At 49.1% G+C, this 24128-nt stretch overlaps 1 protein-coding gene and 1 gene segment (V, D, J or C); one reads left to right on the plus strand and one right to left on the minus strand.

Annotated features, from left to right (window-relative positions):
- The first annotated feature begins 205 nt into the window (after positions 1-205).
- Positions 206-24128, plus strand: part of LOC143164137 (T-cell receptor beta-1 chain C region-like) — a 53430-nt gene continuing 29507 nt past the window's right edge. The window contains 2 exon segments of the C gene segment in view: positions 206-260; positions 684-981. Coding sequence covers positions 218-260; positions 684-981 — 341 coding nt within the window.
- Positions 16367-19832, minus strand: LOC143164151 (trypsin I-P1-like). Its single transcript, XM_076346372.1, has 5 exons — positions 19793-19832; positions 19156-19327; positions 18319-18572; positions 17381-17517; positions 16367-16597 (listed from the first exon to the last, which is right to left on the minus strand). Exons 1-5 carry the CDS (start codon positions 19830-19832, stop codon positions 16448-16450), a joined length of 753 nt encoding a protein of 250 aa, XP_076202487.1. The 3' UTR covers positions 16367-16447.

Consider the following 24128-nt stretch of genomic DNA (forward strand, 5'->3'; position numbering starts at 1 on the left):
AGTGGAGCAGGGTACATGCACCTTATGCCTGCATGCAGGTGTCATTCCCCACTGTTCCCAGCCAGCCAACTGCCTTCTCACATTTCAGGCTCTCTCTCACTGCCCTGCCCACCCGCAAAGAGACGTGTCTCTTCCTCTCTCAACCTTTCCTCTTCACACATCTCTGTGCCTGTGCTGCCACCACGGGAAGGTTGCTGGAAGGAGGTGGCCTTTCTCCATGGTTCACCACTGGTTCCTTGTGGCCATCCTGGCCCCTGTGGGTAAGTGAGTTTCCCTTCTGCTTGAACAGCTGCACTGGAGCCACTGCTGCTGCCACAGCTGTGTGCCTGGTTGCTGGCAGTGCCCCATTCCCCAAGGCTTCCAGGGGGAGGATGGGCAATGAACGAGGTGAGCTTTTCCTCAACATCTTAACTCAGAAAACTCTACAGATCTACAAACTTGTTTTTTCTGTCCCACTTCAACTGAGAGTACTGAAGTCATTATTTTTCAAAACAAATTTACTATTGTATTTGAAGATGGTTTGTGTTTTTTTTTCTCCTATGTCTCTCTCAGAGAAACGGGACACTGTCCCATAGCTTGCTGACATCCTTATGCCACCCCATCCCATGTCATACTTCAAGGATGTGTTTTTGTGTCCCCTTCAATGTGTTTCACTCCTCACATCTCTTCCCTTCTCTTTCCAGGCCAGGCCCTTCAGCAATCACCAGACACAGTTGTCCGAGTGGGAGACTCTGTGACTCTGAACTGTTCCCAAAAGGGGAGTGCAGTCTCAACCATGTACTGGTACAAGTTGCCCACGGGGAAGGATGCCACTCTGCAGTTGGTTGTATACTCAGTGGAAGGTGGTGTGGCAGAGATTGAGAAGGAATTCAGAAACCACTTCCAGAGTAATGGGACTAAGGACAAACGCTTATCTGTGGAGATAGATCATGCCCTACTCAATGACTCAGGCACATATTTCTGTGCTAAGCAAGACCCACAGTGACTCAAAAGCTGGAGCAGCATAGCAGAAACCTTTCCATGCAAACAGTGATCTGCCCCCAGCACACACACAGCCCCGTATTTGACAGTATCCCATTTTCTCCTCTTGCCCTCCAGCTCTGTCTACTTAAGGGAAGTGGTAGTATCATCTGTCTTCTGCCTGGTCTCTAATTTCTTTCCTATTCTTTCCCATCTCTGAATCACCTTTTGACCCTCCTTTCTTCTTGTACTCACTGCCTTGCCTCGTTTCTCTGCTATCCATAGACTGCCTCTCACTTTCCTCCTCTACTCTCTTTCCCCTTTCTTCTCTGTACTCTCTCACACCTGTTCCCTTCCTATTTCCTACATTGTCTTCCATTTCTTCTCCCTTTCAGCCTGTTATTCTAACTCATGGGTAAGCAGGATGTGGAATAGTTCACACAGCCCTTTCCTTCTCGACCAGCTGGAAGGCCAAGGCCAACCTGGAGTTGAATCTGGCAAGGGATCCTGGAACTGAGCACTCCTGTGTGTGCTCATGTGTCTATGAGATTCAAGGGTCTCCTGGGATTGCTCACACTGCGGTTTCCAAGACTACAGGTGCCTCACCAGTCACCCGGAGCTCAGCACGCTGCCGTGCACGAGGGTTCTGAGTTCTGGAGTGCTGGCAGCACCATGCCACTGAGCACTTCTATGTGTGCGCTTGTGCCTTGGTCCCACTGGTTTGCAGGGAATGGGCACGCTGCTGTGCACCAGGGTCCCCGAGTCATGCCGCTACCCTGTGACCTGAACACTCTGATGTATGCGATGTAGCCCAAGTCCCGATGGTATCCAGGGATGGAGCACAGTCCTGTAGGCGAGGAGCCCCAAGCCACAGCAGATACTCACAGCTACATCACTCCCTGAGCTTTTCTTCCTGCCCCCCTGCCAACCTTCCTTTCCTGTCTTCCTTTTTGCTTTCATTCTTTCCTAGCTTCCTGCCGCCCTTCCTTCCTTTTGTCCTGCCTTCTTGCCTTCCTTCTGTCCTGCCTTCTTCCTTGCCTTCCTCCCTTTCTGGCATGCCTTCCTGCTTCCCTCCTGTCCTTCCTTCCTGCAGCTTTCCTGTCTTTCCTCCTCACTTCCCACCTTCCTCTCTCCCGACCTTCTTTCCTTCCCTGTCTTCATCCCTTTCTTCAATCCCTTTCCTTCCCTTCATCCCTCCTTCCATCCTTCTCTCCTTTTTTTGCTGCTGCTGCCTGCCCGCCTGCCTGCTCTTCTCTCCTGCCCTCCTTCCTTCCTGTGTTTACAGCCTTCCTTTCTGCCTTCCTGACCTCCTTTCATCCACGCACTTTGGGATGCGTGTGAGGGTCCCAGCCTTCACAGGATCCCTGGATGTGATGGGGATTCAGTGGACGATGTTTCCCAAGCCCGGACAGTAGAAGAAGTGAGCACTCTGCTATTGCCTGTTCTCCAAGGCCCAAGCCAAGGTTGTAGCTCCAGAGAGAGCATGCTGCTGTGTGCGAGAGTCACCAAGTCCCAATGGTACACTGGTGCTTCCGTGGTGCTGCAGGTGATGGTCCTGGAGTGCCGCTGGTACCAGGAGAATGAACACTTTGCAGCATGCCCTGGTCCTAGAGCCTCACCAGTACCCCAAGACTGAGCCTTCTTTGCTTCAGTGTCTACCAGTAAAACCTGCCTTCAGGAATCCCAGGCCCTGAGACTAGACAAAAAGTCTAGAACCAGGAAGACATCCTCAGTGGAGGAGAACCAGGTTAGAGAGCACTTAAGCAAATTGGATGTACAGAAGTCCATGGAACCTGATGGGTTGCATCCACAACTGCTGAGGGAGCTTGCTGGTGTGATTGTGAGGCCACTCTTGATTATCATTGAGCGGTCATGGGCAGGGGGAGAGGTTTCTGAGGACTGGAAGAGAGTAAGTATCACTCCTATCTTTAAGAAGGACAAGAAGGAAGACCTGGACAACTATGGGCCAGTCAGCCTTACCTCAGTCCCTGGGAAGGTTATGGAATATACCCTCCTGGAAAGCACTTCCAAATACACGAGAGACAAGAAGGTGACTGGGAGTAGTCAGCAAGAATTTATGAAGGAGGAATCATGCTTGACCAACCTCATTGCCTCCTACAATGACACGATCAGCTTGGGGGACAATGGGAGAGGAGAGGGTCTTGTTTACCTCAACTTTGGTAAAGCCGTTGACGCTGTCTCCCGTAACACCCTCACAGAGAAGCAGGCAAATTATTGGTTATGTAAGTGGACAGTGCAGTGGATTAAAAACTGGCTGAACATGCAGTCCCAGAGGGTTGTGATCGGTGGCAGACGGTCCAGTTGGAAAACAGTCTGTAGTGGTGTACGCCAGGGGTTGATACTAGGATCAATACTGTTCAACATCTTCATTAATGACCTGTATGATGGGATGAAATACACCCTCAGCAAGTTTGTAGATGATACAGAACTGGGGGGGGGGGGGGGGGGGGTGGCAAGAGTGGCTGATACACCAAACAGTTGTGCCAGCATTCAGAGGGACATCAACAGGCTGGGGAACTGGTCAGAGAGGGATCTCTTGATGTTGAACAAGGGGAAGTGCAGGGTCCTGCATCTGGGGAGGAATAACCCAGGCACCAGTACACACTGCGGGCTGACTGGCTGGAAAACAGCTTTGCCAGGAAGGATCTGGGGGTCCTGGTGGACAACAAGCTGACCATGAGCCAGCAATGCACCCTCACAGCAAAAAAAAAAAAGGCCAACAATGTCCTGGGCTGCATTAGCAAGGGTGTTGCCACCAGGTCAAGAGAGGTAATCCATCCTCTCTGCTCAGCACTGGTGAGGCTCCATCTGGAGTGCTGGGTCCAAGGTCTGGGATCCCCAGTACAAGAAAGATATGGACTTACTGGAGTGGGTCTAACACAGGGACACAAAGCTGATTAAGGGACTGGATCATCTTTCATATGACAACAGGCAAAGAGAGACGGGACCCCTTAGCCTGGAGAAGACAAGGCTCAGGTGGGATCTTATCAATGTGTATAAATACCCGAAGGGAGATGTGAATGAAGATGAGGGAACCAGACTCTTCTCAATGGTGCCTAGTGACAGGACAAGAGGCAATTGGCACAAATTAAAACACATGAAACTCCATCCGACCATAAGAAAACACGTTTACCATTTTTTTACTGGGAACAGGCTGCCCAGAGAGGTTGTGCCATCTCCACCCTTGGAGATATTCCAAACCCGACTGGATACGGTCCTGGATAACCTACTTTGCCTAACCCTGGTTGAGCAGGGAGGGTTAGACTGTAGGATCTTGAAAGGTCTCTTCTGGATGGACCTACCCCATTCACTGGACAAGCTTAGGACCAGTGAATCAGGGAGCAGCTCAGGAGAGAAGGATCCAGGCCTGTGCAGGGCAACAGACTACGCCCAGTCAGCAAGGTGCTCTCTGCCAATAACCCACCATACCTTTGGCTCTGCTAGCCAGAATGGAGCTGTCAGGGCCAGGAGGGGCATCATTCCCCCACCCTGCTCCACACTGGGGAGGCCACAGCTGTGGACTGGAACCTTGTGTCCCCAGGACAAGGAAGATGTCTATCAGAGGTCTTAGAGACGGTGAGCACTGGAACACAGGGCAGGTGGGGAGAGGTTGAGGGTTCTGGGTTTGTCCGGCCAGAAGACGAGAAGGCAGGGGAGCATTAGTTGCAGCCTCTCATTTCCCAGAGGGAGCTGAGGACAGGTTAGAGACAGACTCTTCTTGGAGGTGCCCAGGAAAGGACTGACAGGTGATGATAAGCTGGGATGGGGAAATTCTGCTGAGGCAGAAGGACAAATCCTTTGCCAGAGGAGTGAGGCAGCCCTGGGACAGGGCCTGGTGCTCGAAGGAATGGTTTGCATCTGGGGAAGCTTTCCAAACTGCCCTGGTCCAGGCCCTGAGAGCCCTGCTCCAATTTTAAAGCCAACCCTTACCTGAGCGGAGGGCAGACTGGAAATCCTTGGATACCACCCCCCCAAGTACTTCTGTACGCCTTTGGTGTATTCCTCAGTGCAGTACAGCTTTCAAGAATGGGGGAATGTTTGGATGAGAGGGTCTTTGTGGTACTCACATAGATTGCTGATTCTCCATTAAAGTCCTGCCAAGAAAGACAGATTTGTGTTAATCCTGTCTGGTGATGGGAAGAACAGGATAGAAAGTTACTGTCTGGGGAAGGAAGGTGCCCATTGTCCCTTTTCCCTACGCAGACCATTTCATGGTTCAGGTGTTACAGGTGAACACCTTTGCTGAAACCAGGTCTGGGGTTCTTAAAAAACCTCTGTGACTTCAAAGAGATTCTAGTGGGGTCCCATCACACAGGATTCCAGTCTTAGATGAGGGCCCCAGGATTTGTCCAATATGTGTCCTCAAGCCTTGACTTACGCCCAGTGCTCCTTACTCCATCACACAGAAGAGCTCAGCTCCCTTTCAGCCTTTGGGACTGCACTCCACTCTACCTGGACCTCTCTGGACCAGACCAACCCAGCCTGGCTGCCCCTGGCCCCCACTTCCCTTTGTCCCTTGGTCAGGATGGGGTGGCTGTCCTCTCTGTGTCCCTTCAGGCAGGAGGTGGAAGCAAGGCCTGGGGTCTCTCCCACATGCCACATACGTCCTAGCCATTCAAAGCATTGTTGACCACGATCCTGCCATTGAACCTGCCTTTGCCCTGGGAAGACAAATGGATGTCACCCTTTGCCCAGTGTGAAGCAGGGGCCACTCTATACCCCTGCCCAGGGCCAATGTTCAGCTACCAGCCCAAACCTCTGCCCACACAGGTCCAGCTTGGGAGATGACTGCTCTGCACTCATGTCACCAGGTTATAGGGCGCAGATAGCTTCCCCAGAGAAGGAGAGGTCATAATCCACTTGGGGATTAATCCCATAATCCCCCTGGGAAGTAATCCCATAATTCTTTTGGGATTAATCCTATTATCCCAATGAAAATAATTCTGTAATGCAGGATTGGTGAATGGAGTGCAGCTGTGTTCGATATTAGCAATGGACAAGCAATGGCAGCTTGCATCTCTAGAAATACATGTGCCAGCGAGAAAGCTTCCCAGGAGCATGAAGCGGAGGCATTTCTGAGGATAGTCCTTGTACATCTCACAGAGCTTGGTGGTGGAGGGCACCACTGATTCTCTCTTTCCAAGTGTCTCCTGCCTGGGAGCAGCTGGTGGAAAGACACCCCATCTGACCTAGAAACAGTGATCAGAGACTACAGGCACAGAGCAACCAGGCCATGGGGGCAACAGCTGTGACCAATGATCATCAGCTTTCCCCTTCACTTCCTCAGGGACACCTGAGGCAGGTGCCCAGAAAGAGCTAAAGGGCCCTTACACAGCCCTACAAATTGCTGGCTCTGACAGCCATTGTCTTTTCTCTGGTGGTTTTGTCAGAATCCACTGACTTAAGGACATGCCATAGACCAAACTGCCAAGCTGGAAAGTATGAAACACAAGCTTACCCAAAAAGCTTTTGAAGCAGAGCCAAAAGCAGCTGGCCTGCTGAGATGTTCATGCTTCCCGGTGTGATACAGGGGATGCCTGCACCATGACGGAGGAGGATGGCTGAGCATTCTCACTGTTGGCTAGATAACAGATTCCTTTTTCTTTTTTTCCTTTTTTAGCTCATAGGTGCATGACTCAAGAGTTACAGGTTATAAGTGGTGAAACCTTATGACTTGACTGCTGAGTAAGTGACTTCACATGATAGGACAGTCTCAGAAAAAAGGGGCTTGAACCTGGTTTGCTGTGTTTCTTTCTTGTATTTCTTAATGTGCACATGAAATAAAGCTTAAATCACAGAGTAGGTTGTCCTATAAAGTTGAGCGATCCAAAGGGACCATGACATTTTACTAGCATCAGAAGGGGGAATCTCGCTTGGACACGTTCTGTTGGCAAGTACAAGCTGCTTTGCGGTGCCTGTTCAGGCAATCTGTTTGGTGAGAGTGTAAAGATTTCTGGTGGTGTGTCTATGTTTGTCTGTGCCACGGTGAAGTCATGTATCACAGACGTGTCTCAGGAGCTGAGAGCTGGCAAGAGTGAGAGAGAGTGAGGGGATCGTTAGGCGGCTAGGAAAGAGCAGAAGTGCAGTGTTGTTGAGCGTGTGGAAGGGCTGCCAAGGGCAGGTGAGGGCCAGCACTCACTTTCCGTCCTGGCCCCTTTTGTGTGGGAGCAGTCACTGGACGTTTTCAATTTTGGAGCTGGACTTTGGTGACGCTAGAGCGAGAGTGCGAGAATGTCAGCCCAGTGAAGTGGGTAGGCAATGTCAGAGGACCAGCGTTGTTGGGGCTGTGGAAGGGCTGCCAAGGGCAGGTGAGGGCCAGCAACAGCTTTCACTCCTGGACCCTTTTGTGTGGGAGCAGTCGCTGGACATTTTCCGTTTCGCAGCCAGCTCTGGCAATGCTGAGAGAGAGAGAGAACGAGAATGTCGCACAGATATGTGGGTAGGCAATGTCAGAGGCTCAGTGTTGGTGGGGCTGTTGAAGGGCTGCCATGGGCAGGTGAGGGCCAGCAACAGCTTTCAGTCCTGGCCCCTTTTGTGTGGGAGCAGTCACTGTAGAGCCCAGCTCAGAAACTGAAAACATCCAGCGACTCCTCCAAAAAGAAAGGGGCCAGGACTGGGCGCTGGTGACACTGAGAGCGAGAGACAGTGAGAAAGCCGGCACAGTTATGTAAGTATGCAAGCTCAGAGGCCCAGTTGGTGGGGTTGTGGAAGGGCTGCGAAGGGCAGGTGAGGGCCAGCAACAGCTTTCATTCCTGGATCCTTTTGTGTGGGAGCAGTCGCTGGATGTTTTCCATTTCGCAGCCAGCTCTGCCAGTGCTGAGAGAGAGATTGAGCGAGGACATTGGTACCCATATGTGCGTAGCCACGGTCAGAGGCCCAGTGTTGGTGGGGCTGAGATAGAGCTGCCAGTGGCAGGTGAGGGCCAGCAACAGCTTTCAGTCCTGGCCCCTTTCATGTGGGAGCAGTCACTTGACATTCTCAATTCTGGAGCTGGGCTCTGGTGACGCTGAAAAAGAGAACGAGAGCAAGAATGTCAGAACAGTTATGTCGATAGGCAAGCTCAGTGGCCCATGTTTCTGGGGCTGTGGAAGGGCTGCTAATGGCAGGTGAGGGCCTGCAAGCGCTTTCAGTCCTGGCCCCTTTCGTGTGGGAGCAGTCACTGGACATTTTCCATTTTGGAGCTGGGCTCTTGCAATGCTGAGAGAGAGAGACAGTGAGAACATCAGCACAGATATGTGGGTAGGTAAGGTCAGAGGCCCAGTGTTGTTGGAGCTGAGGAAGGGCTGCCAAGGGCAGGTGAGGGCCGGCAACAGCTTGCAATCCTGGACCCTTTTGTGTGGGAGCAGTCGCTGGATGTTTTCAATTTCGGAGCCAGATCTGGCAATGCTGAGAGAGAGAGAGAGAGAGAGAACGTTGGCACAGTGCGGTGGCTAGGCTAGGTCAGAGCCCCATGTTCGTCTGGCTGTTGAAGGGCTGCCAAGGGCAGGTGAGGGCCAGCAAGAGCTTTCAGTCCTGGCCCCTTTTGTGTGGGAGCAGTTGCTGGACTTTCAATTTCGCAGCTGGGTTCTGGTGACGCTGAGAGACAGAGGGAGTGAGAACGACGGCACAGTGAGGTGGCTAGGCTAGGTCAGAGGCCCAGTGTTGTTGGGGCTGTGGAAGGGCTGCCAAGGGCAGGTGAGGGCCAGCAACAGCTTTCAGTCCTGGCCCTTTTTGTGTGGGAGCACGTGTGGGATTTCTGGAGTCTGGATACACCAGTTAGGTGTGGGAGCACATGTGTCCTTCTATGTCTATGGTCTGTACCCCCCCCACAGGTTCATTACTCTTTGCACATTCCCCCGAGACAGACACTCACCCCAGCCCACTCCACCACTGCCCTGGGCTGTGTGTGTTTTCACCTGGGCTTGGTGGAGAGGCCCTAGCCCCACTTCATGACCCTATCCCGAGCTCTCAGCCTGGTGGGAGGAAGGGGCAAGTTTGTTTGCTCCTCAGCACAAAGAGAATGTGAAATCTGGGTTCACAGCACACAAAACCGCTGAAGAGGAGCGAAGGGAACAAAGCAGGTCTCCCACCACCACCTCCCACCCAAAACCCAAGGAGAGGAGAGGCTCCACAGCTGCAAGCTGGCTGCCCACGGTCACCTTTCTGGTTCTGCCATTGTTCCGAAAGCTTTTGGACTCCCCCCCCCATGGAAGGTCTTGCCATGCAACAGAAAGGGTGATTGGTGGGGGTGGAGGGGTATGGGGGGGGGGGGGGGGTGCTCCATGCTACCCCAGGGTATGGAGGACCTTGCCCTTTCCCCAGACCCACCCTCTGAATGATATGAACCAGATTACACAGAGCCAGTCCCCAGGGATACATGGAGCTAGGCCTTAACTGTCCCTAGGACTTGGTGTCCCTGTATTGAGCGTGATGGCTCCTTGGATCCCCTCTTCAGGGACTCCAGGGGTAAGCAGTAATGCCAGACACCCTCTGTGGTGCAATTCTCAGACACTCAGTGGGTAAACCCCTGGCTAGCACAGAAGCTCCTGTTACGGGGGAGGCCGTTGGCTTTGCTCTGCCAAGTGACTTCCTGGGAGCACAAGATGTTTGACTTGAGCCTTAGGCTCCTAAGCCACTGAGGAGGCTCCTAAATCACTTTGGGCTCAGTGACATACCCTGAAGAGGAGTGCAGGGGCTGCCAGCTCTCCCTGTGACCAAGAATAGGCGCATCAGCAAAAGAAACAGACCAGGCAGGTTCTCCACGCCCAGGGAAGTGGGCTTTGGGACGGCGAGGCCTCCTTCCGCGGTTCTGCAAGCACAGCACAGGACATCCCACTTAGTCTCCAGGCAAGGACCGACTCTTCCACGTGGCAGATCCCAAGTCTCTGCTTCAACGCCCTGCCTCCTTCTGACCTCCTCGCAAAACACTACCCTCTCCCCTCTTCCATTCCTCCCTGCTCCCCCCTTCCCTCATTTGTACAATGCCATGGATCGTCTGTCCTCCCAGCAGTGACAAAATGGTGAGCAGTGACACAAGTTCTTTCCTCCAGCTCACATATTTGCTTTCAGCCATCCAGGGCGTTACAGGCAAGTATGAGCATCAAAACCCACAGTAACAGATCCTATGCACTGGCCCAGATGGCGCTTTGCACGCAGGAGACATTTCCGTGCAAGCTGGGAAGTCTGGCAGCGCACATATCTCTCTCCGGCATATCTTTCACCTATGAGAACTCAGAAGCGACAGAGCCTTTGAACAGCTGCTTTCAAGTTCCTCCTCATCCTTTCACCCACGAACGGATGGAGCACTATGCTCGTAAAGCTGCATACCACAGTGCATCCAGAGCCCTGAGCCAGACTGTTAAATGTGAGTCTGACGAAGAATGAGAAAGCTTCTAGGGAGAAGGGAAACATCAGCCCAAGGACAGACTCGTCTGGGAAGGATGCAGGTGCACGGATGTAGCTGTGTCTCGATGAAACAAGGCTTCATGGACACGTTGACCATGTCAAGCTATGCAGGTCTTTCCAACAGCACCCTGCTTTTAACGTTACGCACCATCAAGAGCACTGGACGTTTTGACGTGGATGTGATCCATGTGAGGGAAAGAAAGTCTCCTGTTCTACCACAAATAACCCACAAGGAGGAGGCAGGCATTAGATGTAATCTTGTTCTGTGTCCTTGAGGGGGAATTCCCGCCCAGCTTCTTCCCACTACCCTCACCCCCAAATAATCGTTCTCACAGGGAATTTCTCTTGGCACGGTCACGGGATCTCCACTCCCAGTCTAAGGCCAAGGGCAGTTTTTTCTCCCTTCAGATCTGTCTTTGGAGGAGAAAGGCGCATTTGTGCAACTCTTCTCTGTCATGCTACAACGCACTCCAGGTTTATTATGTCAGCAGCCTGCTCTGTGCCTGGGGCAATGGCATGAACAGCATTGGGCTGAGCAGAAATGATCCCACACTGCAGCTTGTGGGGGTCAGGGCCTGTGAAGTTTCAGGGAGTCTGGAATGCAGAGTCAAATATGGGAAAGAGAAGCAAAAACCATGCCCCGTATCTCCTGTCTCCTCTGCATAATACCTCTTTTCTGGAGATCTCAGCTGATGTGGAAGGAAGAAAGAAAAATCCCACAGCATCCCCCCCTGCCCTGCCTCAGTCTCAGGCTCCCATCCAACCCCATCATGTTCCTGTGATTGCACGCACACGCATACGAACATATAAAGACAGCTGTGCAGGGTTCATCCCACCCACTGCTGTGTGTGAGTGTTATTTCCCACTGATCCCAGCCATCCAACTACTTTCTCACATTTCAGGCGCTCTCACACTGCCATGCCCACCCCCAATGTCATGCATCTCTTCCTTCCTCAGCGTTTCCTCCTCACACGTCTCTGTGCCTGTGCTGCCACCACGGGCACATTTCCATCGCTGACTCATATTTCTTTCTGATTTCCTCCCCATCTGAAACATTTCTAATACATTCACATTTTCTGTCAGCTATTTGTACTGGTCATTCATAGACAGATGAGAAACTTGCCCATAGCTTTTAAACCCATCCCATCTTATTCCTTATCCCTTCTAGATTTTGTGGGGTTTTTTCATCCCTTTCCTCCTCAAATCATTTCGCCGTCTGCCTGGCCTCCTGCTTCTTTTTTTTTTTCTTTTTTTTTTTTCCTCCTGACAGGGTAGGCCCTTCAACAGTCTCCAGATGCAGTCGTCAGCGAGGGAGGAGCTCTGACTCTCAGCTGTTTCCAGGTGGGAACCACATGCCCCTACATGCCGCGGTATAAGCAGGCTCAAAGAAAGGATACCATGCTGCAGCTGGTAGTGTTTTCAGTGGAATGGGAAAAGGCAGAGTTTGCGGACGAATTTCAGAATCGCTCCAAGGGCTGCGGGAGCATGGGCTATCGCTTGTCCTTTTCAATAGATTTTGCCTCAGTGAATGACTGGCATGTATTACTGTGCTAAGATACACGTTGATTGAGGTGCTGAGGAAGCTGAGCGCAAACCTCTCTGTACAGAAAGTGATCTGATGGCTGGGGAGATTCTGCCTCTGCTCTCTCTTGGTGTGGTCAGCTGGCCTTTGCCCACAGAGTTGAGGCCAGGGGTCCCTGGAGAATCACTTTGGAAGAGTATGGGTTCGACTGTAATTTTCCTCACACCATCACAAGATGCAGTCTTCTCTCTTTTTCTGTTGAGAGCACAGTGGGGAGTGATGAGACAGGGTTATTTCCAAAGGCGAATGAGAGCCTGATTGTCAGGGATCTGCACCAGGTATTGTCTCTGTGAAGAAGTGTGACGGATGCACTCGAACCCTTAACCAAACTAGTGGTAGTTTGGTACAGGCTCCAAAAGCGCTAAATGCCTAAGCCGTGACTGGGCCAAGAGCTCCTCTGGTTCCAATCCGTTCTCTGAAAACCCACAAAGGAGCAGAGCGACACAGTGAGCATCGATGCATATGAGCTTGGAACACCGATCATGCGATTAACACATGAATAGCGGGTGGCTTTTCCAAGACTCATTGGAACAAAGGAACAAAGGAACAAAGGAACAAAGTTGTGGGTACAAGGAGTCTCGTGCATACGTTTTCCATCGCATGGAATTTGACTACGAGCCAACCACTTTATTCCATAAACATGACAGCCTAAGTAAGCCTTCTCTGAGCTCTCCGTGCGAAGCAGTTGGCTGCATGGCGGTGATCTCCCCTTGAGATGGGGCACATCTCAAGGTTGCTCCTCGAGGCAGAGAGACTTTTTACCAATGGCAGATCTTTGGTAAGTGACTGATATCGCACATAACCTTGTAGTATGGTAACTTTGATTTTGCCTTGGTAACTTTGATTTGTGCCTTGGTAGTTTTGAATCATTGTTCAAATGATTGTGCCATACAGTAGTAGAGTGAACCTTACCATCGAACTTTGTTAAGTAGCAATTTTATACCATCATATTAAAACCACTTTTGCTAACACCTTCGATGGTGATTCTTTAAGCGCTCTAAATCACCCATTCACGATGAATTGGCACAGTTGACAGAATCCTAATCGCGACAAGAAGCTAGGTCCTGCAGAGTGCCCAAGGCCAGCTGCACTTACTGGAACCATTGGAAAACATTTTGTGGAGGGAAAGAACCTACAGATGTGCGTGAGGCGGAGAAACTGCTGGAGAGCTGATGCTGGAGGGAAAGATGGTCATGCAGGCCCAAACCACCCCTCGTACTTGGCACAAAGGGCGTGACAGAGTTCAGCGTGCTGACCATGTCGCAAACCTCAGTTCATTGGCAGCACTGACACCTTGCAGGCTGCAGGGGATCAGGTCCTTCCCTCAGCGCAAGGGAGGGAAGGGTGCAGAAAGAGACCCATGCCTGTTAATTGTGTGAGGGTGAAGGAAACCAGCTTCTTCCAGCACCTCACCTCCTCACTGGAGGAAAGTAACCAGGTTCACACAGTTTGTGTCTCTTTGTATCTCAGCAGAGACACACAGAATTCCTGTGCTGCCTATGTTTGTGCTGATATTGCCAGTACATCACGCGTACTTCATAATGCTTTCCATATTTCCCTTTTTTGTTAAGCACCACACGATTGAGGAAACTGTTAGCAATCTTTGAGAGGAAGATAACTATTCCCACTTTTCTGGAGACAGACAGGAGGAAAACTTCAACATTAAGCATATAAGAGACTCAAGAGAGACCAGAACATTTTATTCAGCTAGGGATGTCTTTCTCCATATCGTGCAGCAATGCAATACCTGCATAGCTGTAGCATGCAGCTAATAACCTGCGCGTGAAGCCCTTCCCAGTGACACAGACTGCAGTCATCCAAGCACAAACCCAGGTGGCCTCAAGAATGAGGTGTATCAGGAGTCTATTATTTCAAAGCTATTTTATCAGAGTAAAGTCTCCCAGTTACAGACACGTGCCCACAGAATAAATAGATCCACATGTGCTCTCAGGCTCCACTGATCAGTTCACACCAGGTGTCTGGGGACAGGCTTGCTCACTAATGACCTTATTGCTCCTTTAGCAGATTTTATCTTTCTCTCGGTATCACTTTTTTTTTCCTTCTCTGGTTTCTTTTTCCTTTTTTTTTTTTTTGATCTTAAGGTGTTTTGCTCCCTTCTTCTGCTATTTATTTTCTCTCAGGAATTCTCCCCCTTTTTTGCTGTGGTATTTAGATTTATCTAGGATAATTTGAGATCTCCTCGGAAATCTTGTTACCTCCTTTTCCAAATACATCAAACAGCAGACATCTCAGCTGTGACCCACAGGCTAACAAAGGTGTTGCAGCCCCTGCTTCTTGAAAACTGTCAATTTTTCTCACTTTCTTCCTCTCCCCCTTGTTGTTTTGTCAGAGGCTATTCCTCCTCATTCTAGAACAGTGTCATTTCTGAGTCACAGATCCTCCCCTCCACCTTTCCCCAAGAGACACGTTGACTTTTACACAAACTAGCATAATCTGTTGCCCAGTTCTACTCTTAATGCTTCTTCCAAGTGTTGTGCCTCTTTGGAGAAGCTGGACTGACTGAGAGTTTTAGCTCTGTCTCGCCTTTAGAGCCTTCTAGTTAAGTGCTGCTGCCACTTGGTTACTTCCCTTCCTGCCGTGCCAGGTTTGTGCAAGGTTTGCATGCCTTCATATGTGCACTCAAATACATTGCATTTGATCCCACCGGACTTTTTCCTGAGAAAAATAGAGAAAGCACAGGGCACTTTGCCCTGTTGACCCTCAGGCTCCGATCAGGGCTCACAGCTCTGTAATCCTCTCACTCCTCTCGTGCAGAGCTGTGTGATAAAAGCAGTATGTGGAAATGTCAGCAGAGAGCGAGAGAAAGAAAAATAGTGTCCTCGCATCTCAGTGCTCTGCAGATGTCTGTTTTTCTTATTAGACAGCACAAAGGAGGGAACTACTTTGTCAGCGACCTCTTCGTGGCACTGTCCACCGCAAGCATTAGCGATGTTCCAGCCATGTAAGAGGGGAGATCCTGTGAGGATATTCCAACAGTTTGAAAATCAAGTATGGCCTATAATCTGGAAAGGGGAATTTCTTCTTTACCCACTGGAGACCTTGACACATCGGGGGGACGGTGACGGAGGACTGGGACTGTTGCCAGACTACTCTTCTCAACATCCCTGTCTGTCATGTTTGAGAATGCACTCTGCCTGATGATATATAAGTATTTCTTTCCCCCCCATTTTCATCTCGTCATCTTTTCATGACATCCTCTCCTCTGTCCTCCAACTTTTTTTTCTCCTTTCCCCTAACATACCAGGCAAAGATATCAACCACCCTCCACTCACGGTGGTCAGGGAGGGAGACAGGGTTGGGGAGTCACAGGTCAGGGACCCGTGGCTTTCAACTGCTCCCAGATAAGAACTCTGTCTCCTGGTGAAAACAGGCTGAAGGGAAGGATGCCAGGCTACAGCCCAGGGATTTTTTTTTTTTTCTGGAAAAGGGCAGATGCTGAGAAGGAATTCAGCAAGTGCGTCCAGAGCAATGGGACACAAAGCTACGGTCTGATCTTGTTCGTATATTGTGCCTATCTCAATGACTCAGGCACCTTTTACTCTCCTAAGAAATAGCTCAGTGACAAAGCATCTGAGAGAGCTGGGCACAAACCTCTCTGTAGGCAAACAGCACTTGTTCCTTCATGCCCTGCTCTTCTGCTCTCCCTCCCTTTCCTCCCGTGTCGGATTTCTTTTGCAGTTCTCCCCATTTCACCTATTCTCTGTTTTTTCTATCCTTTTATTTTACTCAAACTCTCTATTTCCCTTTTCTTTTTTAGGCGACAGCTACACAGCCCGTTGGCAACTTTGGCAGCTTTTTCATGGACTTTCAATTCCAGTGCCAGTTGGGGTTAGGAGGAGTTAAAACCAGGAGCATCTCTGTCCTTTTGACTCTTCCAGGAAAACGAAGCAAGCCCAGCACGACCAGTTAACTGAGCAAAAAGGTATAGGCAGCAGCCCCAGTGGCACTGGTACATGAAGAGAACGAGCCCTAGCAAGAGGTTGTTCCGTTCCCCAAGTAGAGCTTTCAGGGAGGGCAATGTTCAGTCGTATTGTGGGGGGTGGGAGCGGGGGCGATGGGGAGCGTTTGTGTTGCTGCCTGCTGTTTTCTACAGTAGGAGTATGCCGCCTGTGTGATTCAGCGCACTCTCTCAGCTGTTTTGGGCAGTTTTGTAGCACCTGAGTACATGCCGATAAACAGAAAAGATGTTCTGCTCCAGAAACGGCTGCCTGTAACTGACTGAAAGACTCCCGAAGGTGAGTCTGCAAAATGTTCCAAGATCCTGCTAGTTGAGAAGCACTACAAATATTAAGTATTTTCCCCAGAGTGACATTCCCTGCCTCTGTCCCCCATATCATAGCCTATGGAAGTACCCAGAGAAACATTGCGCAAAGAAGGGGTGCCTGAAAGTCTTTATTTTTTGATAATTTTTGTATGTCCGGTCCCAAAACAGAAGAAAATGACGAGGAGAAAAAGCAGGTGACATAGAATGAGAGTGTCTCAGTTGGCAGACATAGTGGCTTTGATCCAGGAGACATAATTGCAAACCTTGGTGTAAACTCCGGGGTAGCCTTTCTGCGCGCATCCAGTACCCCAGGAAACAATGCCCTGGAGCTGCCCGTTGCAGACTACTGGACCGCCGGAATCCCCCTGTGCACGTAAAGGATACGGATAGTCAGCAAATGGTACCAGCGTAAGCGATGAGCCAGAGATCCCAGAAATCATTGACATTCGAGGGAGCTCCATTGGGCTTGTTCTACGCAGAAGTTCTACAGAGGTAATTTCTGATTACCACTCTACACCTGATGCTACTGTGCCTTACTTTAGCTCCAAGGGCACCACAGCTAAGGATGAGTAAGCCACCTATTTTTGACAGATGCGGTCCTTGGCAGACGCTTAGGATATGTGTGTCTTAAACATTATTCCGCCAAATATTTCCATGGAGCTAGGCACACGTACAATGCAGAGCAATTGTCAGGTGGAGCTAGGCACATGTAAAATGCAGAGCAATTGTCAGGTGTGTTCATTTTCCAGACTGCCTGGTTCTTGGTATACTGGCTATTTCATTTTCGGTGACTCCAAAACCAACATTTGTGTCCTAAGCTCTAAAGTCACCGTGATTACTGTTGACTCTCTGGTGCAGCACTCCTCCATTTTCAATAGCCTAAGGTGCAGAGGGTGGCGTAGTCTGCTTGTGGAGAATTAGGGCAGAGGTATTCGCTGTCTCAAAAAAGGGACAATGACTAACTGAGTGGGAAAAAACCCAGCCTCGCTCAATAAGCAACTTTCACCCTAAGCCTCCGCTGTCGTTCAAAAGAACAACATTCAGACGTGCCAGCGCAGTGAGTATAGCAGATTCTCTAATATGACGGCCTCTTCTACTGGCGAAAGGCAGGAGAGAAACATATGGGAAAGGAGAGGCAGATGTTTTACCTGGCAGGAATCTTTCCCTCCCTCCATGAATCCTACACATATCATGTTCTTGGTAATTTTCCCAGGGTAGGCTTCGGTGCATTTTCTTGAGGAGAGCACAGGAGCCTTCAGGCACTGCAAAGTATCTGGATATGAATCTACAAGAAAATAGGGAGAGGTGGTTGACGACACCTCTGAGTTCATTTCAGAGCCCTGAGAAGATCTTTCTTAGCAGAAAAGTAATCACTGAACATCCTGGTTTAGCAGTCGTCATTTTTCCTCTGAACAGTAATCGCAGCATGGATTCCTTTTGTTCAGATGGAACAGATTCTACCCATGGGTCCACCGTTCTACACTGTAGCCACGTTAATTGTTCTGATACCTAGAAAATCACCAATTGGCAAGTGTGGAGCTAAGAGCTACTCCTGTAGCACACATGCTGGAGGAAACCTGGGCCTCAGGAAACCATCCTCTCCTCTGGTGCAGGTTTAGTTGTCGTCGGTGGATTAGACACCAGTCACCATCCGCACCTCTGACCATTGGTGTAAGAGAATGGAGCTCTCTTGTAGTAATTTTAGATCCACAATCACAGATTTTGATCTTGTTCTCAGAGATCTGACAACTCTATTGACATTAGTTAAATTGCTAGTGCTTGGCACCGTACCGTACAGCTGATAGCACCAGGCCACAAAATTTATGGCAGTGTGAACATCCTGGTGAACGGCACATGGATGACTTAAGTGATTCCGTGTTTGTAACACAGAACGAGAGGAAGGACCTCATAGAGGCTTGCCTTTAAAGCAGTTAAAAGGTTACTGTCCTACACAGACTGATCACTCAAAAAGGCCTGTCCCACAGCACTTCTCTGTGCTTTACCCTCTACTGTTTGGAGTTAACCGTGAGGTCTTAGAGCGTCTCCCGGGCCCTCATGATGCTATACATTCCCACAGAGTACTCACTGGCGTTGCTGAGTGTGTTGCCCCAGCCAGAGATTAGGCATGTGGTGCCTGTGGCCACACAGCTGGTAGGCAGAGGAACAGTTTGGACAGCTCGGTTGAGCTGGGCTGGTTTGGCAAGCTTGATGAGCATAATGTCATTGTCCAGTGTTGCGGAGCTGTAGCCAGAGTGGCGGATGACTTTAGCTGAACTAATGAACTGCTGTGTCGATTCTGTGAGTGCCAGGTTATGCTTCCCGAGCTGCACTTGGATGCGACTGGAAAAGAGAAGGAATGGCATATACTTTACCGCTACCGACAGGTTATGAGGAACCTCCCTGTCACCATAGGCACTCGATTCAACATGGCTATCGTAGTAGCTGTTTTCATGCAGGTTATCTTTCTTGTCCAGCAATAAGTCCTGGGGATCCACACTGAGATCTTACCCACTCCCAGTACAGGTGGTGAATTTCTGCAGGTTTATTTATTTGAGCTGGGACAAGTTGAATATATAACAGTGCTTTATACAAACATTCTGGAAAAAGGCAAACTGCTGTCACCCTGACCTCATTCCTCTTCCTGTTCTCCAGTGACTAAGTTTTAGCAAGATTAATGCAATTTATAAGAAATCACAGCCCATAACTCATTGCTAGATTATCACATTGTCATTTCAGAAAGTGCTCTGCATTCACAGAAACATTTGCAGAAGTGGAAAACCCCTTATGATGCCTCAGCCCAGCTTCCTGAACGAGCCACCAACGGAGTCACTTACATATTTGGATCTCACAGCTCAGAATTCCTGCTAGAAGTGAACTGGAAGAAAGAAGTAGGTTATGGAAGGATATATTTTTTTCCACTCACGACTTGTAGCAGTGAGCAGCTGACAGGACCCACTGGCTGTTGATGAGGGAACCTCCACAGAAGTGATACCCAGAATTCAGGGACACCTGATAGGGGACAGAGTTCTCTGCACAGGTGTAGCCTCCCACGATCTTGTCGTCATCATCATCATCAGCGTTGATGGGGAAGGCAACTGGGAGATAAGAATATGTCAACATTTGGCATAAGGAATCTTGTGCCTCTGTGACTGACTGAAGCATCTCACTTGTAGGCTCTACTTCTAGAAAAACTCAAGGTAGCAGTGGTGGGCAAGCACTCGCCCATAGTCCAAAACTTTACAGCAGCTTTAGGACTTCCTTTGCCAGAGGTGTTATCTTTATATTTCACAGTCCTTAAGAGAGAGACAGGCTTTTTTTGAAGCTATGGACTCATTTCAGTATTGCTGGGTCAAGAACCCTTACGAAGGCATTCATTCCCCATTTTGTGACACAAGCAATTATGAACAGACAGCAGGCAAAGGAAGTTGCAGTGCTCTGCCTTAAAACTTTTGCAAGCTGAAACGGGACTTCACTTTCCCGCACTAGACTACCTTGCAAATTTGCTCAGAAAATGAGCTTCCTTATAAATGACAAAAATAGAAGTAAAAAAATATACTCACCAGCCACACCAACAAAGGTGACAAACAGTATGTATTTCATGATCTTGACACAGCCTCAAGCCCAGACTGGTGGACTGGAAGCGTGAGCTGCTAGAAATACATTTTTTGAAATGGCCTTATCTCTAGTCCAAGGTTTTCTCCAGACAAAAAGTACACAGTGGAAAATTTGAAGATCCAAATGTGGGCATTAACAGGCACTGGTGGAAAGTACAAATAACACATCAGTTAATCATAAACTTTTCCTAAGATAGAGAGCTATTTTAAATTATTTCAGAGGGCAGCCTTCAATTTAAAAATACATTTGGGCTTTGGAAGATGTGTAGTTGTTTGCCTGTCTCATTCTTATACGCAGCACCTGTTGAGAGCAACCCTCAAACCCCTTTGAGATTCCTCTGCACTGATGGTGTCATTCTTAAAAATGCATATTTTTTACCGGAAGCTGAATACTGTAGGTAGCAGACTGTAAGATACTATACATTTATTTGGGAAACAAAAAAACAACCAAACAAACAAACCGAAAACGTCTCAGCGTTGTTAAGTTTATTTTAGCAAATTCCTTTTCTTGAGTAACGTGTGTGTGTGTTTCTATCATATAGGACACAGTGTTTTCCCAAATAAAATTATTCAAAAGTAATTTCAGTAAGTGGGTACAAAAACCCTATTCTGTGCCCCCCCCCACCTCCCAAGTTAAATTGTTCAAATGTGGGAATGCGCACCGTATCTCTTTGAAAGATTTCTCTCTTTCCTAATGTCTCTCACCTAACCTATATGACAATATCGGCCTAAGTACCGAACCACGTTTTTTACTTAGCTTTGGAATGTTCTATAGAGACTCATTTTTGCCACAGAAGAATTTCAGTATAACATTGATGTTTATGGATGTAATGTATACGAACAAAAATACTGTGAACACAAATAATGAGATCTTCCGAAATCCCTCTCTGAAAGAGTGATAATTTCTGTCATGATGCTGAGTTTGCTGAAGCTTAGTTGTTTTGATGAATACTCATTTTCCAAGCAGCTGCCAACTTCATCATGTTAGCTCCTGAAAGACATGGGATAACCTCAAGTGACTGTAAACAGAAGTCATATGCTTTGAGATGCTGAAATGGCATGAGAGACTAAATGGGAATAATCTTTCTACTCCATTTCTTGACCAATTTTTTGAGAGCCCTGGAGGACTGGTACACACAGTGGCACTGTCCAGATGGAAATTTTCCTTCATGTTAAAGGGCAAGACCAAGGCCAGGGACTCCTCCAAGGAGCTGCATGACTTGTCTTGGGCTTTAAACTGGTATCAGTGCACAGTTTTCTTGCAAACATGTTTTATCCTGAGAAACCAATAAGGATTAGAAGCTTGCTGTGGAAAAGGGAAAGATCCGTAACAGGATTAAGCATGGCAAAAGTTACCAAAGCTATCTAATCCCATCATAACTAAGCAGAGCAAGAGCAATTCCTTATCTACAGCAGTGTATAATTTGATCTCTCTGTGGAGTTATAATTTCTTTGTCCAAAACATGCCATTGGCATAGAGACAGGCTGTCATCAGATATTTTAAAACATTATTTTTCCTGAGATATAACTCTAATAACCTATTAGGTAACACCCAGGCTATGAAGGACATCTTCCTTTTCCTTCTTTTCGTAGGGTTTAATATTTGGTTTTGTAGCCACCCAAATTTCAGGAAAATCCAGTAATTCAGCATCTGAATTGGGAAGCTCGACCATACCTGCCTTTATCTTGGTACTTTTTTTTGTTTTCCCTTGTTACTTATTTAATCTACTCTGATCTTTAACTGATCAGTTGTTCTTAACAGCAGGAAAGACATCATATAGGGCTGGCTGGTAATCTCCCTGACGAAAAAGGTCTCTCTGATACTCTCTACGCTACTCGCTTGAGTCAACAGGAGGACACTAGTGACCTCTTCCCAGGCTACTGCCAGAGCTCACGGCAAAAGTCCTGGGTCATAGTTCCTGTGGTTCTTGTGTTCCTAAGTCCTTGATGGCAGACATCTAGTGAACATACCTCACCCAAGTCCCTCCCATTCTCCTACCTGCCTCTCAGGGGCCCCTTCTAGAGGCTCCCGTGAATCCCAGAACTCCAGGGTGCATGCCAGCAGGGCAGCTCGTGGAGCAAACTGATCCCAAATGGAGGCAAACGGGGTGTTTGTGATGCACAACTCAGAGGTCATCCAGCAGACGGACTGCTTCAGAACAGCCCTTCAGGCCTTTCAGTGAGAGCTGTGAAGGATGAACAGACTCCTCTGCATTCAGGCTGGAACTGGAACACCTCCTCCCACCCCTCCTTCCTTTCTTTAAGATGACGAATCCCTACCTGAAATGTAAATACCCTCTTCTGCTCAATGCTGCTGAACATTCCACAGACCCGTTGTAAGGGTTTTTTTCAGGGTCTTTCAAGAAATACACTGTGGGGGGGTACACCTCCAGCTGCAAACAAGTCTCTCATGTAATGCAACGATGCTGCAGCAGAATGCTGGCTGCCCCAGGGGCACGGGAAGGAGGAGGATTGGTGAATGGAGGGCAGCTGTGTTAGATATTATCAATGGACAAACAATGGCAGCTTGCATTTCTAGAAATCCGTGTTCCTAGTTCAAGTATTTCAGTCAGCTGTATCATCACTGGACCCAGATAAAGTAAATACATTTGTCCAGGCTGATGTAAGATCCTGGGAAAGGGAAACCTGGCGAGACCATGGGCTGACAGAGATAAAGCTTCCCAGGAGCATGAAGTGGAGGAGTTTCTGAGGCTAGTCCTTGTACATCTCTCAGAGCATGGTGGTGGAGCGACCGTTGATTCTCTCTTCCCAAGTCTCTCCTGCCTGGGAGCACCTGGTACATTCTCCAAAGCTTCTGATCCTCCAGCTCTCCACACCTGAGCAAACTTTCTGTCACAGCCTCTTGCCTTGTCCTCTCTGCCTGTGTTTCTCTTTCCCCAATGGCACAGCATTCTGTTGTTGTTCTATTTCCACCCGTGTCAGAGACTTGGACTCTCAGCCTCCTAGCGAGACAGAGGAGGTAGGACATGACAGGGGTGTGTAAAATGATGAGTGGCCTGGGGAGACTGGGGAAGGATGGATTGCTTGCTGTCTCTTCCTGTACAAGAATTAGGGGGTAGCAAGCAAAGCTAGGGGGTCTGGCAGGTTCAAAACAAGCAAAGGACAATTCCTCCTCTTTTAGGAAAGCTGTGAACCCCTTTCCACAGTTTTTTGTGGATGCAAAAGGTTTACACGGACTCAAAAAATGAGGGGATACATTTGTGGAAGAAAAATCCACTGAGGGCTATGAGGTTGAAAGACACCTCATCTGACCTCCCTTGTCCCCAGGAACTGCCTGGTGTTGGAGAGTTCCCTGCTCCTATACCCCAGTAAGAGACCAAAGAGAAGCGTGGAGCCCTCTGGACTCTCACCCATTTGCCGGGGTGTTTCCCGTGACCCAGAGAAGGATAGTCAGGGCTGCCAAAGTCCTGCAAGAAAGTTTGGAGAGTTACCCAAGCTCATCCCTTCTTTTGCTGGAGCACAGAGGGGGTCCTGGGAGCAGCTCAGCCCCTTTTCAGCAGGATGGGAGGGGTCAGGTCAGGGCTGACCTGACAAAGATATGTGTTAGAAGGTGGGTTTATCTGACAGTGCTGCTGCATTGCTCTTGTTCAGGCTGAGATGGGAAGCGAGGATGGGGCTTAAATCATGGGAACATTTGCCCTAATGGTTCCTAGTTCTGGAAGGGGCTTGCTTGGGAGTAAAACACCTAGCTTTCCTAAGGCAACATAAATATTGGCTTTTTTGATCATGAGGAGGTTCACACGGCACCCGGCCTGCTGGCGACAGATTGAGTCCAGCTATCTCACAGGGGGAAAAGGATCATGGCTCATGAATTGGCAGGGCTCATTGAGAGGGCTTTAAACTAGGTTTGAAGGGGGAAGGGGATAAAACCAGGCTCACTACAGATGAGCCTAGGAGTGGCATGCCGATGCTAGGGGCAAAATCGATAGGCCAGCTCAAGTGCATCTACATCAATGCACGCAGCATGGGCGGCAAGCAGGAGGAGCTGGAAGCCATTGTGCAGCAGGAGAGATATGACTTAGTCGCCATCACAGAAACATGGTGGGGCGACTCTCATGACTGGAGTGCTGCAATGGATGGCTATGGACTCTTCAGAAGAGACAGGTGAGGAAGGAGAGGCGGTGGGGTGGCCCTGTACGTTAGGGAGTGTTTCGATTGTATAGAGCTCAACGATTGTGATGATGGTACGGTTGAGTGTTTATGGGTAAGGATGAGGGGGAAGGCCAACGAGGCAGATATCCTGCTGGGAGTCTGTTATAGA

This window comes from Aptenodytes patagonicus, chromosome 1 (genome assembly GCF_965638725.1).
Source record: "Aptenodytes patagonicus chromosome 1, bAptPat1.pri.cur, whole genome shotgun sequence".
Lineage (NCBI taxonomy): Eukaryota > Metazoa > Chordata > Aves > Sphenisciformes > Spheniscidae > Aptenodytes > Aptenodytes patagonicus.

Excerpts from the sequence above, each read along its gene's own strand:
- LOC143164151 (XM_076346372.1), bottom strand. The coding sequence starts at position 19,832 with ATGAAATACATACTGTTTGTCACCTTTGTTGGTGTGGCTG. Across the intron at positions 19,328-19,792 it reads CACCTTTGTTGGTGTGGCTG|TTGCCTTCCCCATCAACGCT; the intron begins GTGAGTATATTT and ends CTTATCTCCCAG. Across the intron at positions 17,518-18,318 it reads CAACACACTCAGCAACGCCA|ATTCATATCCAGATACTTTG; the intron begins GTGAGTACTCTG and ends ATTTTCTTGTAG.